This window comes from Pogona vitticeps, chromosome 2, assembly GCF_051106095.1.
Source record: "Pogona vitticeps strain Pit_001003342236 chromosome 2, PviZW2.1, whole genome shotgun sequence".
In the NCBI taxonomy this organism is placed as follows: Eukaryota; Metazoa; Chordata; class Lepidosauria; order Squamata; family Agamidae; genus Pogona; species Pogona vitticeps.
Genome location: NC_135784.1, coordinates 141,859,734 through 141,873,182, shown reverse-complemented (window position 1 = coordinate 141,873,182; position 13,449 = coordinate 141,859,734). Strand labels below are relative to the sequence as shown.

General features: G+C 42.9%; 1 protein-coding gene across 2 annotated transcripts in view; it reads right to left on the bottom strand.

Annotated features, from left to right (window-relative positions):
* Positions 1-4,357: 4,357 nt before the first annotated feature.
* The window catches only part of RNF213 (ring finger protein 213), a 155,775-nt gene continuing 146,683 nt past the window's right edge, over positions 4,358-13,449 (bottom strand). For both annotated transcript variants that reach the window (XM_072990706.2, XM_078384278.1), the window contains 9 exons: positions 13,192-13,324; positions 10,944-11,027; positions 10,032-10,212; positions 9,690-9,891; positions 9,472-9,549; positions 8,687-8,884; positions 6,598-6,687; positions 6,322-6,500; positions 4,358-6,151 (listed from right to left, as the gene is read on the bottom strand). In XM_072990706.2, coding sequence (XP_072846807.2) covers positions 5,998-6,151; positions 6,322-6,500; positions 6,598-6,687; positions 8,687-8,884; positions 9,472-9,549; positions 9,690-9,891; positions 10,032-10,212; positions 10,944-11,027; positions 13,192-13,324 — 1,299 coding nt within the window. In that variant the 3' untranslated portion in view covers positions 4,358-5,997. The remainder of the gene's footprint in view (positions 6,152-6,321; positions 6,501-6,597; positions 6,688-8,686; positions 8,885-9,471; positions 9,550-9,689; positions 9,892-10,031; positions 10,213-10,943; positions 11,028-13,191; positions 13,325-13,449) is intronic.

The following is a 13,449-nucleotide window of genomic DNA, read 5'->3' as shown; positions in this document are numbered from 1 at the left end:
CTGAGTGTTTTCAAGACTGCATATGGCTTTTTAAAAAATCAAAGATGCCCTCTGGAGCACTGGCTGAAAGTTGCAACTGGAGTAGGTTTAGTGAATCAGTGGGGATTTACTGAGCTAGATTCCTTTGTAATTCCAATGATTCAGTGGGCCTACTCTAGTTACAGCACACTCCTGTATTTCAGCCACTGAATCCGAAACCCAATCTGTCTCTGCAGACTGAACTGTACGAAACCCATTTCTGGTGCTTTTTAGTGCTGCTGGAGCATGACAATCATTTATTTTTAATGTGAACCATATACATCAACATGCCTATGGACTAAACCATGTAATCTACAGATACAGCATCTCACTGGGCATTCATGGTGCAAAAACATGGATTTAAGCTAAGGTACAGGCCTTGGTGGATCTTAGCCATTTTCACAGGGGATCCACTGTTGACAGGAGATTTGCAAGGAGGCTTCCAAGTTGGAACTCTGCTGCCAAACTCACCCAAATGCATACACCTACCTGTTGTTTCTACTCCTTCACTTTACTTCAGACTTTTAAGTATGCTGATGCTCTGCAAGTACAAAACTGCTACTGGCACCTTTGTGCTAAACCAACCAGGCATGAGCTGGAAATGACTATTGAACAGGGATAGGGACTTGAGTTGTGAGACTCGCTGACTCGATTCAAACTCAACTGGAGGGATTTTTCAAGGGCTCAACTTTAGTAACACCTGATGGGGACTTTTCAAGGGGAAAAAAACTTGTTTTTAATAGGGATTCGAACTTGAGGCTTGGGACTCGGTACCAAAGACTTGAACTAGGGACTTGGACCCAAACACTTGCCAACATCCCTGCTATTGAAGGTTTTAAGCCTCTTCATATTAAAAAAATCCTCTTTCACCAGCACTGCCTGTCCTGCAATTTTTTTTACTCTGTCTACAGATTCAGGGAAGCATAACACTTCCTGGAAACTTCAGCTGACATCCTGCAACCTAACAATCATATGAATCTGCTGGATTTTTCTTTGGGAATTTCGTACACCCGTGTGCTTTGATTTAATGACAAGAATTGTGGTGTTTAGCATACTACAGTAAGTCATAACTAGAGTAGGCCCATTGACTCAGTAGGGATTTGGTGAGCCTACACTGTAATGCCATTATCAGGCTTGTGACCTACTAACAACAGGGCATCATCCAGCCTCTTTTAGGGAGGTTTTAGAAAAAGGACACAGATTTTGCAGTCAGAGTAAATAGTGCGGGGCAACAGACCAATAGACTGGTTTTGCTTGGTCATCTTGCCCTCCTGATTTTCTGTAAATGATTGTGTATAGAACATTGTCCTTAGGTCACTTCCTCCTGATAACACTTTTCCCTTCAAGAAAATATTTGTCTGAAATGGAAGACTAGCTGTTAATGATGCCACATTGGCCTCCAGAAAATTAGCACTTAGAGAAGCAAACGCTTGGGTCTTCCGTTCTCATGTTGGGTTGTTTTGTTTTGGATGCATTTTTGTAATCGTCATCGTTTAGTCGTTTCCGACTCTTTGTGACCCCATGGACCAGAGCACGCTAGGCCCTCCTATCTTCCACTGCCACCCGGAGTTGTGTCAAATTCATTCTGGTAGCTTTGATGACACTGTCCAACCATCTCATCCTCTGTTGTCCCCTTCTCCTCTTGCCTTCACACTTTCCTAACATCAGGGTCTTTTCCAGGGAGTCTTCTCTTCTCATGAGATGGCCAAAGTATTGGAGCCTCAGCTTCAGGATCTGTTCTTCCAGTGAGCACTCAGGGTGGATTTCCTTCAAAATGGATAGGTTAGTTCTCCTTGCAGTCCAGGGGACTCTCAAGAGCCTCCTCCAGCACCACAATTCAAAAGCATCAATTCTTCAGTTGTCAGCTTTCTTTATGGTCCAGCTCTCACTTCCATACGTCACTAGAGGGAAAACCATAGCTTTGACTATGCGGACTTTTGTTGGCAAGGTGATGTCTCTGCTTTTTAGGATGCTGTCAAGGTTTGTCATCACTTTCCTCCCAAGAAGCAGGCGTCTTTTAATTTCGTGGCTGCTGTCTCCATCTGTAGTGATTATGGAGCCCAAGAAAGTAAAATCGGTCACTGCCTCCATATCTTCCCCTTCTATTTGCCAGGAGGTGATGGGACCAGTGGCCATGATCTTAGCTGTTTTGATGTTGAGCTTCAGACCGTTTTTTGCACCCTCCTCTTTCACCCTCATTACAAGGTTCCTTAATTCCTCCTCACGTTCTGCCATCAGAATGGTATCATCTGCATATCGGAGGTTGTTGATATTTCTTCCGGCAAGGGATTCCTCCAGTCCAGCCTTTTGTTTGTATTTGTATTCCGCATACAAGTTGAATAAGCAGGGAGACAATATACAGCCTTATCGTCGTACTCCTTTCCCAATTTTGAAACAATCAGTTGTTCCATATCCAGTTCTAACTTTTGCTTCCTGTCCCACGTAATAGCAATACTGTAAACAGATCCCCCACCCCTTTTTATTTTATCTTGGCTAATTATTCTTTACCAGCTTTCTGCACTCTTAACACAATCATCACAACTCCTTACAAAAGTAAATCCCTTTTACAGCTCAGGAGCTTTGCGGATCTGTGGCTTAGATTGAATTTCTTATACTGTGGATGTGCTAAATACAGAATCCTTGTTTTCATGGTTCAGTTTGAATGTACATATATATATATATATATTCTATGATTTGACTTTTGTTTTAAGTGAATTCTAAGCAAATATGATCTATGCCTTGCATCCATGTTTTCTGCGGTAGACAAGGACTCTTTTTTATGACTGAAACTGTGGAAAAGTGTTATGTGATTAGAATAGGACTGTTTTTCAAAACAGATGTTTGATTTGATGGTTTGGAGAGTATCCTTTTTAAAAATCATAGGAAAACAGGAGGATCTGTTAGTTGAAGGATCTGACTGACTTGTTCTGCTCACATACCTGTTGTATTATTTACACAGGCATAAGCAAGTCCCAGTGGCTGATGGAGGCTTATCAATTAGATGTGATGTCATGCAACTGGTACCTCATTAATTAGCTTCAATCAGATGCTGTGGCTTCTGTGTTTTTGCTTGTTAGTGCATTAAAAAACAGTTCTCTGATCAGGATTGTTTCCTTTACAACAATGAAGAAGAAACAGATAATTTCTTTGGCATAATTTTCTTTGCAAAGTTTAGCATTTGTTGAATTGTCACCCAGTCCTGCATATGGGAGTGTGTACCATGGGGGATCTGTATTGTGGCAACGATTCTTCTGCTTTTCATAGTTTCTACCCAAATTATGGCACTCTTGTTATTACTGGTTCTCATCAGATATTTTGGGCCAACTCCCCAAATGTCTGGCCATTAAAGGTAAAAGTTCCCCTTGACATTTAGTCCAGTCGTGTCCGACTCTAGGGCGTGGTGCTCATCCCCATTTCCAAGCCATAGACCCAGCATTTGTCCGTAGACATTTTCCGTGGTCACAAGGCCAGGGCAACTAGACACGGAACACTGTTACCTTCCCACCATGGTGGTGCCTATTTATCTACTTGCATTTGCATGCTTTCGAACTGCTAGGTTGGCAGGAGCTGGGACAAGCAACAGGAGCTCACTCAGTTGCATGGATTTGAACTTACAACTGTGAATCTTCTGACCTTGCAGCACAGAGGCTTCTGTGGTTTCACCCGCAGCGCCACTACGTCTCTGGCCATTAGCTATGCTGACTTATTGCTTCTGGGAGCTAGTGAATAGGCTAAAGGTTGAGAACCAGTTTATTTATTTATTTAACTTATATGCTGCCCAAAACTTTTTTCTGCAAAATACATGTGGTCTCGTGAGAAGCTACACTTGCTGCATATTTAGATGTCTTCATATAGTAATACTGAAAAGCGTGGACAATGAATTGAAAGTGTAATGGATAATGAGGTAATTGCTTGCCAGTTATTTTGAATTGCAATGCAGATAAAACATCTCAACTAGAGATGAGCAAAAACTGCTGGTTTGATGGTTCATGCCAGTTTGTTTCACAGTTGAACAGGTGTTCAGTGCTTCAAAGCCCCACCTCCTCCAGCAGGGGGGGGGCCCTCCATTCAGAGGCAGTGGCTGGAGAGGGCAGGGCAGGGAAGCCAGATTGCTGCCCCTGAGTAGGGGCCTCACCGGAGGGGGAGGGGCTTTGAAATGCCAAACACTTGCTCAGTTGAGAAATGAACTGCCACAAACTCTAATCTCAAAGCCAAAAAAGATGACACAAAACATAGTGCCATAAACATGAGCAAGGGACACAGTTATGGTCATCACCCTAATTAATCACACAAACTTTTTTTTTATAAAGATGCTCAATCCAGACACTTAACAGCATCAGTCTTTGGTAGCTACTTTATTTTTTATAAAGAAAAAATACAAAATATTTTTTTACACATTTGCAAAAATTAGCAATGGTTTCTAAGTTAACATTCTAATGGGACCAATTCATATCTTGCTCTTGCTACCAGAACAAAATACTAGTCCTACTGACATCAGAATAAAGTCATCCTCCACAGACTACTTTCCAAGGAAAAGTATGGTCCCTGCTCACACAATCTGTCTGATCCCTTTATTTTTCAAGTTCTGTGAGCATGGTAGGTGACGTTGGTCCAAAAGTATAACTTTCTGGGTACAATGTAAAAATGCTAAAAATTTATAACAGACTTGTAAGCTAAGTTGATACCAAAAAGGGACTGCCAATAGACTGCAGGGGGGAAAATAAACACAAGAAACAGAAACAAGAAAAACATCTTTCCCCAGCCCTTCAGAACAGTGTAAGTGGATGTGAAATAATTCATACCACTACACTTGTTACTTATAAAGCACATAGAAAGCACAGCAGCAGGAAAACATGGCTAGTCAAAGTCATTTTTAGCAACAGCTGAGAGTTGTAGGCTCTGCATTGCCTTTACCCTGAGAGAAGTTATATAAAATTTATTTTGGTTAACATATTTTAAAATGTCACTATATATCTCTGTGGTTTCCAAACAGGAAAAGAATGGTGTATTCCTTCACATTTGCTGCACCGGATGTACACTGGTTTAAAGTGGCTCTTTTCCTTCCATCTTTAAAACACAGTGCTGTTCCTTCAGAAGCTAGTGAATGTGCTGGTATTCAGTCACTAGATAAACACAATGGTTCTAAGTGGAATTAAATGTTATTGTCTGAAGGAACTGCTATTTGGTTCTAAAAATCTAACATATGTTGCTGCTTCCTTGGTTGCTCAACGAATGTAGTGCACATCATTTTTTTCCTCCTTAAATACATGATTAGTGTCAACCAGTACGATTTAAGGTCTGGAGTTTAAATAAGGAAAATGATTTTGTAAGTATGTTATCTCTATTGCCCGACCTCTTCTAGGTACTGGTGGGCATAGCCTGCATCACGCGAATCTTCGTTTGAGTACCACTGAGAGAGCATGGGGTGGAGAGTGCCCGCAAGGAGACACTCTGGGGCAGTATTGATGTGTTTTGCCTTAAGGAAAACAGCCTGGACAGGGGCATCCGCCTACTATACCGGTTTATGTTTAAATGGCAAGTTATGTTTGAAGACACCCACCTGAGGAGATTGCTTTATTAAGCATGAACACACCTTGTTCAGGTGCACTGATGCAGTGAAACAGATAAACAGTGTTAAAACAAAATACTTCCACTGATAGAGAAAGGCCGCTTTGGTAGGAGGTCTATCAAGCTTGAGGGAAGGAAAAATAGTTGCATTTTCTAGGGGGAAAAAGCAGTATCTTGGCTTCTTCAGAAAAAAATCCTTCATTTTCTAAGGCAGAAGTACTGTTTGTGCATGATGGTTTATTCTTAATATAGTGCAATGACAAGGTATCCTTGAGCTAATCTTCTTGGTGCCATCGTTTGTTTTTGTCAGTGCAAGAAAAACAAGGCATAGATCCAAGGCTTTGCTCCTCAATAAAGTTTTTAGAGGAGGAGAAGAGAAGAAAGGCAGCCTCTGGTAATCTCTGGGTGACATTAAGGAAGCCTCTGATCCCATTTAAGAGCAGCAGCGACTTTCCAAGCAGCAACGCACTGGGAGAGCTGGATCTCATCGGGGAAGGCATCCTCTAATTCCTCCCGCACATGGCTCTCTTTCCTCTCCAGATATGAAATAAGAGTATCTTTAAGGCTGGGGAAAAAAGAGAACAAATAATTCAATGCATGTGGCAAAATAGGGAGTGTTTTGTCAAGAGGACAGAGCCATCTCCAGATGAAGAAAACAGTCAGTCCATGTGTGAGAGACCCGGATGAGGGTTTGTGTGTTTTCGTTTTTTTTTTTTTTAACAAGCAAGCTCTCACCTCCATGTGGGGTTGAACTCTTCCCCAGCCTGGGCAGGTTTCAGCTTCAGAATGATCATTTCGTGCAATTCCTGGAGGAAGGATTCCAGTCCACCTTGGATGAGGAATGCATTGAGGAGTCTGGTGTGTTCTGGAGTTAGCTCCTCTTTGTAAGCTGCCATGACGTCTGCAAAGGGATCCTGGGAGGTGCAGAGGGGAGAGCAGACAATTAGGGGGAAGAACAGAAAACACTTGCCAGAAGCCTCCAGTTACTCCCACCCTTTTCCCACTTCCTACCCTCTTCAGATGCAGCAGATGTTCAGATTTATGGCTAGAAAGGAGCTGCCACAATGCAGTGGTGTGCTTCAGGTGACATCGACTCAACACCTGAAAGACAGAAGAAAAAATACAGCCATTTGACTCTTCTAAGAAGAAAGGATTATTACTGTCATCCAGACTCTGAACTGTAACTAGAAAGATCACAGTAAGAGTTATTTCAATGGACTGGGATGGGGAGCAGAATACATCTCTCTCTCTTTCTCTCTCTCTCTGTGTGTGTGTGTTGTGAGACAGAGAGACAGAGACAGAGAGAGAGCTCATTGGGGCCAATCCAGTGGGTCAGATGCTGGAGAGCGAATCCCCTGCTCCGAAAGCATCTCCACCTCATTTATCAAGTCTTACCCTGACTCCCATTTCATTTTTATTCTGCAGAGACACAGATGGGGCTCTGTGCCTCTTTCTGGACACAGAAAGGAACCTGGAGCTGTTTCTCCAAACCATGATTATTGGGAAGCATGTTAGTGCTAATGCTGGGATATGGGGCCGAGGCAGAAGGGATACCTCCAAACTGCAGGTCCTGTTCCCTTCGTAAGATGAGGCACAAACATTTCTTATACATGTCTTTTAGAGATAATGAACAATATCCAGTTTCGTATATACGTACATACACACAGCAATCTAGCCGCGGAAGCTGCTGTGGCAATCTGACAAGGTGCACATAAACATGCACATGGCTAACACATCCATGCTTGTAAATATTGAACAGGATACCAGCCATTGAAACAATCTATAGAAACACTATCTGAGGATTAAATTTTGTATTTAATGTTTTGCTTTTGTTTTTCCTACCCTTCTTTTTCTTTAAGTATTATGTGTAATATGGTACCTAATACTGTTTATCTATATTTAGAAGGAAACATTAAAAGCCTCATAACCCCTCCAATCATGTACTGATCCAAGACCTTCTGAAAGTGTCGTCTACTACTATGCAACTGTACAAATGCAGCCTAGCTTACAGCTCTACTAGGGCATGTTCATGACTCTAGACTGAAAGTCGTCTCCCAGCAACGTTTCAAGGGGTTCTGAATGGCATCTTCTGGGTTCCACAATGCCTCCTAGGCAGTACAATGTCTCGGTCCTGCTATGGAGAGTTGGGTGGATTCCTATGTGCTCTATTGTGTTCTTGGACTGCAACCCTCAGAATTCTCCAAGGATTCCGCAAGCAGAATTCCAGGAGTTCCAGCCCCCAAACACAAATCTACAGAGATCTAGATTCTGCCCCCACCCCTTGAGAAGGGCTTTGGGGTTATTTACCTCCAGTATGGAGCTCACTGGCTGCCTTTTGTCTTGTGGTTTTTAATTAAAAAAAGAAAGTAAGCTGCCATGGTGCTTTCTGGGAACCATCAGTTTTCAGAAGGTGTTTACAGAGTCTACAGAGCAGCAAGATTTCAATTCCTGGAGATCTGACTAGTTAGTTGTATGCCAGCAGGGGTGGTTGACTGGCCAGGGAGATAGAATGCTGGGAGTTGTAGTCTTACTGCCCATTAGGCTCTGAAGAGCTGCAACTCCTGGAATGGAGGAAGGGAGGGGAAATGTTGTCAGCATTGGAGAATAACCCCAAAGACCTTTGCCGGGGGTGTGTGAAATTGAGTAGGTTGTGTCTGGGGGTTGGAACTCTTAGAATTCTGCAAGGGGAATTCTGAGGGCTGGAGTCCAAAAATATAAAATTGGACATCCCTAAGTGTGGACTTCAGGTGGCTGCAAAACTTATCTAGCTACAGAATGGCAGCTACCTTTTCGTTACAAAAACACATGCAGGACAAACTCGAACAAGCAGAAAGCCGTAAGCAGGAACACAGGAGTTAATGCCGCACTTTGGAGACCCTCCAAATATTCCCAGAACATAGCACCTTTATGGGCATGGCTCCCCTGTTCTAATTCTAAGGTCAAGGGGAAAGTCAATGTTCACAACAGTCAGCTGGGGAGTGGCAAGAAACTTGCTACGGCGAAAAGAACAGGAACACACAGAATTTCTCCCTTGGCTTGGAAAATGTTTTTTAAAGCTTTAGCTTGGCTCTTTCATAGAACCTTCATCTCTTGTACTTACCTTGAGTATATGAGCACTTGTCTGGCTGCCCATTTTCAGGGTATCTTCAACATATTTAGCCAAAGTCACCTCAGGCTCCCCACCAGCCATAGCCAGGAATCCTAAAGTGATTTCAGTGACATACAGAGCTTCACAGATGTCGCTGTAGGAGTGCAATTCCCCACTGATCATGCTAATTGTGGAATTTGGAAGGGAGGTCTGTAATTCAAGGGGATAAAAACAGTATCAGTATTCTTCACCATTGCCTTTTGCTGAAAAGGAACAGCACGTATGCCAATCTTTCAGGATATGAGAACTAAACAAAAAATCTAGCACAGAGGTAGCTATGTTAGCATGTGCTAGCAGGCAAAAGAACAAGAAAAAGAAAAAAAAAAAGAAGACAAAAACATGGCACCTTAAAGACAAACTGCTATATTTTAATGTGAACTTTTATGGATAAGTCTGAGGAAGTGGACTTGTCCCCAAAAGTTGGCGTTAAAATATAGCAGTTCGCCTTTAAAATTTAGGACAAGTTATTCACATCATGCTAAATCCCTGTTCATACCCTGTTTTGTGTGCGATAAAGTAAAGCTACAAAGGCTGTGTCGGATCTTGACTACCTATTCACTTAAGACTGTGAACATCTGCAAATACTGTAGAGTCCACTGAGTTCCACAGGATTTACTACAAAAATAAACAGAATGTGGCTAATCAGAGTGCAAGAGTCTTAAAATTCAACAAGATTTTAATGGATGGAACTCAGCTGTTTCCTTCTGTTCTTTCTTCCTCTTATCACAGAAGCTCACCTGGTCCAGATTGTTCTTGATATCTTTGAAGATATGCTCATAATTCCGATCGTGCCTATACACCAGAGTGGGAATGCCCTGTTAAAGAAGAGAGGGGGGGAACAATTATGCCCAATGAGTGGATGTCTGCAGGCTTGCACGTGGCTGAGAGTTTGGCCACTTTGGCTGGGAGTTGCCACAAAAGCCAACCAGCAGCATTGGGTTCTGAGGAGACGTACCGTCAAGGTGATTAAGGGTTTCCCTTGTAGGAATCGGTTGATGACTTGCTGCTGGATTTTTTCCAAGTCCAATTCCTGAAGAGCCTCCCTTCCTTTCTCTACACTGTACTGGCAGTTGGATAGAATCAATGGGATCAAGTCCCTCTCCACCTCATATGTGATCACATGGAGATCGGCCACTTCTGTAGGGCTGACAGAATATCTGTACAGAGAGGGAGAGAGAGAAAGAGAGAGAGAATGAAAAAGAGAAATCCTGATTCACTGCCAGTTTGGCAACAATAAGACCATCTGGCAACTGCAGGAAGATGTGGGGAGCCGAACAGATGCTAGAGGCAGACATACCTCTTGGCCTCTGTTGTGTAGTTTAATATGGTATAGACAAAGTCATTGTGGAGGCTGATGAGGTAACTGGCCAAGGCTGTGGAGCACAGGCCAAGACCTCGCCGGCGAGGCAGAAGGACCTCAAACTCAGTCGCCAGAGAGAGGTCGTCATCACAATACCCTCTGGGCAGTTTGATTTCACCTGCGTTGGGATAAAGACACATTTGTGAGCAGCAGACCCTGCCTGACTGGTAGATCCCCCCCTTTCCACTTGGGTCATTAGTGGGTTATGAACTAATCCTCATTTGCTCCCATCAATGGCAGAATATTTTCTGAAAGTTGGAATAGGAAGAGAGATGATATGCATTCTGGATGAAAGAATGTGTCGTATTATACTTGTCAACTAATCCTGCACGTGGAAAGGATGAAGTGTTCCAAAAAGAGGGAACACTGGACAAAATGACTTTTCCAGTCACTGCAAAAAGGTATAAGCCTCATGACACATTGGTTAAGCTGCAGTACTACTGTCAAAACCCTGCTCATGACCAGGGTTTAAGCCTCGGTAGCTAGAAGTTCACTCAGCCTTCCATCCTTCCAAGGTTGGTAAAACGGATACCCAGCTCACCGGTGTGCGTGTGCGTGTGTAGCCGACATAATTACATTATAAGCCCTCCAGAGAGTGCTTTAAGCACTGTGGGGTGGTATATAAGCAGCACACTTTTGGCTTTGCTTTTTCTAGTCCACAGGAGATAAACCTAGAGAATGTTTCTTCCAGCATTAAAAAAGGGTGGGTGTTGGTGTGTACGTGTGTGAAGAGGGACGTCTGGACTAACAGAAGTATCTAAAAAGAGGGAACCCTCTGTAAGTGGACACCACAGAAGCCTCTCAATCTTGCCATTGTAGTTAAGAAACAGTGTGAAGGAAGCCACTCACCATTGTTTTCCAAGGATGATTTCAGTTTGTTCCACACGTCCAGAAATATGTTTACTCTCTTTACAGTCAGATGTCTCAGGCCTCCTGCATGTAAAAAACCCCCAACATAGTGTGACACACTGACCAGAATCCTATTGGGATTTTATTCTGGAGTAAGTGAAATTGTATAAATCATGGCTTATACAAACTGCAGCTAATTAATGAGAGATGCTGGTCATGTTGATGATGGCATGCCGTAACTTATGTAACATCGCTTACTCCAGAGTAAAATCCCAACAGGATTCCACCCATATTGCAAAGTTCTATAACCCAATTCAGCAAGTTTTGGTTTAAAGAGCTTTAAATACCGAGAAACAACTAGTTATAAATAATGAATAATTTTTGTTGTTGTTTAGCTGTTAATCTGTGTCCAACTCTTCGTGACCCCATGGACTAGAGCACGCCAGGCCCTCCTGTCTTCCACTGCCTCCCGGAGTTGGGTTAAATTCATGTTGGTTGCTTCGATGACACTGTCCAACCATCTCATCCTCTGTCGTTCCCTTCTCCTTCTCCTCTTGCCTTCATATGGGTACCCAGCTCACAACTAATGAATACTTGTGCTAATTATTTTTTTCTTATCCCAGTATCTTGACCAGTGACTACATGTTGATTGTAACATAGTATGGAATAAAGTTCCACATTTTGCAATATAGCTATAAACTTTTAAATATTGTTATAGCTCTGGGATAGAGGGGGTTCCTACCAAATGGTCTTATGTGCTGCCTCATGCTCTGTGTGTCTGGCTACTCAATTAAAAAAACATATGAATGCTTTGGAAAAGTAAGTGAAAAGTTTTAGTTACTTTTGAGAAACAAAGATGTTTCATTTTAACAACTACAACTAATTATAGTAATTAGTTAATTCTGGAGGGGGGAGCTTTGCTGCTGTGCCCTGCTTCTCACAGCAGCCAGCCAGAGGCCTCCAGGAAGCAGGGGCACAAAAGGGGATAAATCCTCTAATGAAGTTCTCCCCAACCTTCAGATTCAGGCTAGCGTAAGAAAATCTACTTTCTTACTATTGCAAATTTCCTAATAAAAATAGACATTAAGTATTAAGTTCCTATCAGAAGGTCTTATCACAATGCAGGGGTGGGAAAGTCTTAGGCTTAGAGGGTCAAATTCAAGCCCCTAGCCTTCACTGCCAGCTGTAAATGGCCAAAACCAGCTATAAAAATATCAACCAAAAAGTGCCTTGATAGTTACTTCTTTTGCAAAAAACAATACATTACATGCACACACACACACACACACACACACACAGGGAGATCTGGGGTGCCCCTGAGGGGCTGCATGTGCCCATGGGCTACCTTTTGCCCTCTCTTGGCTCAGTGTCTAAATGCTATCAATGAGAATGCAAGATGAATCTCAATTTTCTGTAGCCAAGCCATTTATTTCATCACTGTGGGCAGTGAATTTTGTAACTTAGTTATGCATGAATGGAAACCTATAACAGGGGGGAATTATACTGACTGGTCACATGGTACTTGATTAAGACTGCTCTTATTGCTAAAACTGTATGCTTTACCAACTTTGGGCATAATCTAATCAGTCCTAAGCATTCCTACGTTTTGCTGACTACAATGATAGAGGTTCAAGATGCCCTTCATTTCTCCTTTGAAATACATTCCACCACCACCCCAAATGCTTAATTTTAGTTGGAGTGTGTAGACCAGGGGTCGCCAACCCCCAGTCCACGGTCCGGAGCCAGTCCGTGGGCTTGCCAAAACTGGGCCGCAGATACGATCTCCACCCCCCCCGCATGCATGCTCAGTAGGCGTGCCATTGCTCATGTGGGGTGTGTCGCTTGCATGGGGGGGCATGTTGCACCCATGTTGCGCAAGTACGACATGCCCATCACACGAGTGTGACATGCCCCCGCTCCCCCGAGCATGGAGCTCACTCTCCCCAGCTGGCCCCAAAAAGGTTGGGGACTGTTGGTGTAGACTAGGTCTACCTAAATAGAACCTGCATTTGCTGTGATGATAGGCACTGAAAGAGAATGAAAGAAAATGCATATTATGCTATTTTCCCAAGCAATCCATTGAACTTTATATGACACTTGTGATAACTATTAAGCCATATTTTTTTTCACAGGATCACACACACTCTATTCATGGCGGGCAGAAAGGTTTGCCTTGCAAGTGTTCAGTTTAGGGTCTTAATGGCATTTATACTCTGCTAACTGGACTTATAACATGGTAGGGTCTCACCTTCAGGCAGGCTGTTAACAAAATCTTTGATGGTGTGATGTTCTACCTCTGAAATATTCTGGAACTTCTTTACCAAGTCCTTCTGCAGGGCCAAAATATCAGGCAAAAACTTCACCAGCCTGAGTTCAGCTTCCTGGAAATAGAGTAGGACAAATCAGAAAGGAGAACTTGAAAGACTGCAGTAGAGCCAAAAGAGAAAAGACTCCTGTGGCTGAAGCTTTTGTGGCCAACAGCCCGCACAGAAACAAGAAGCAATTC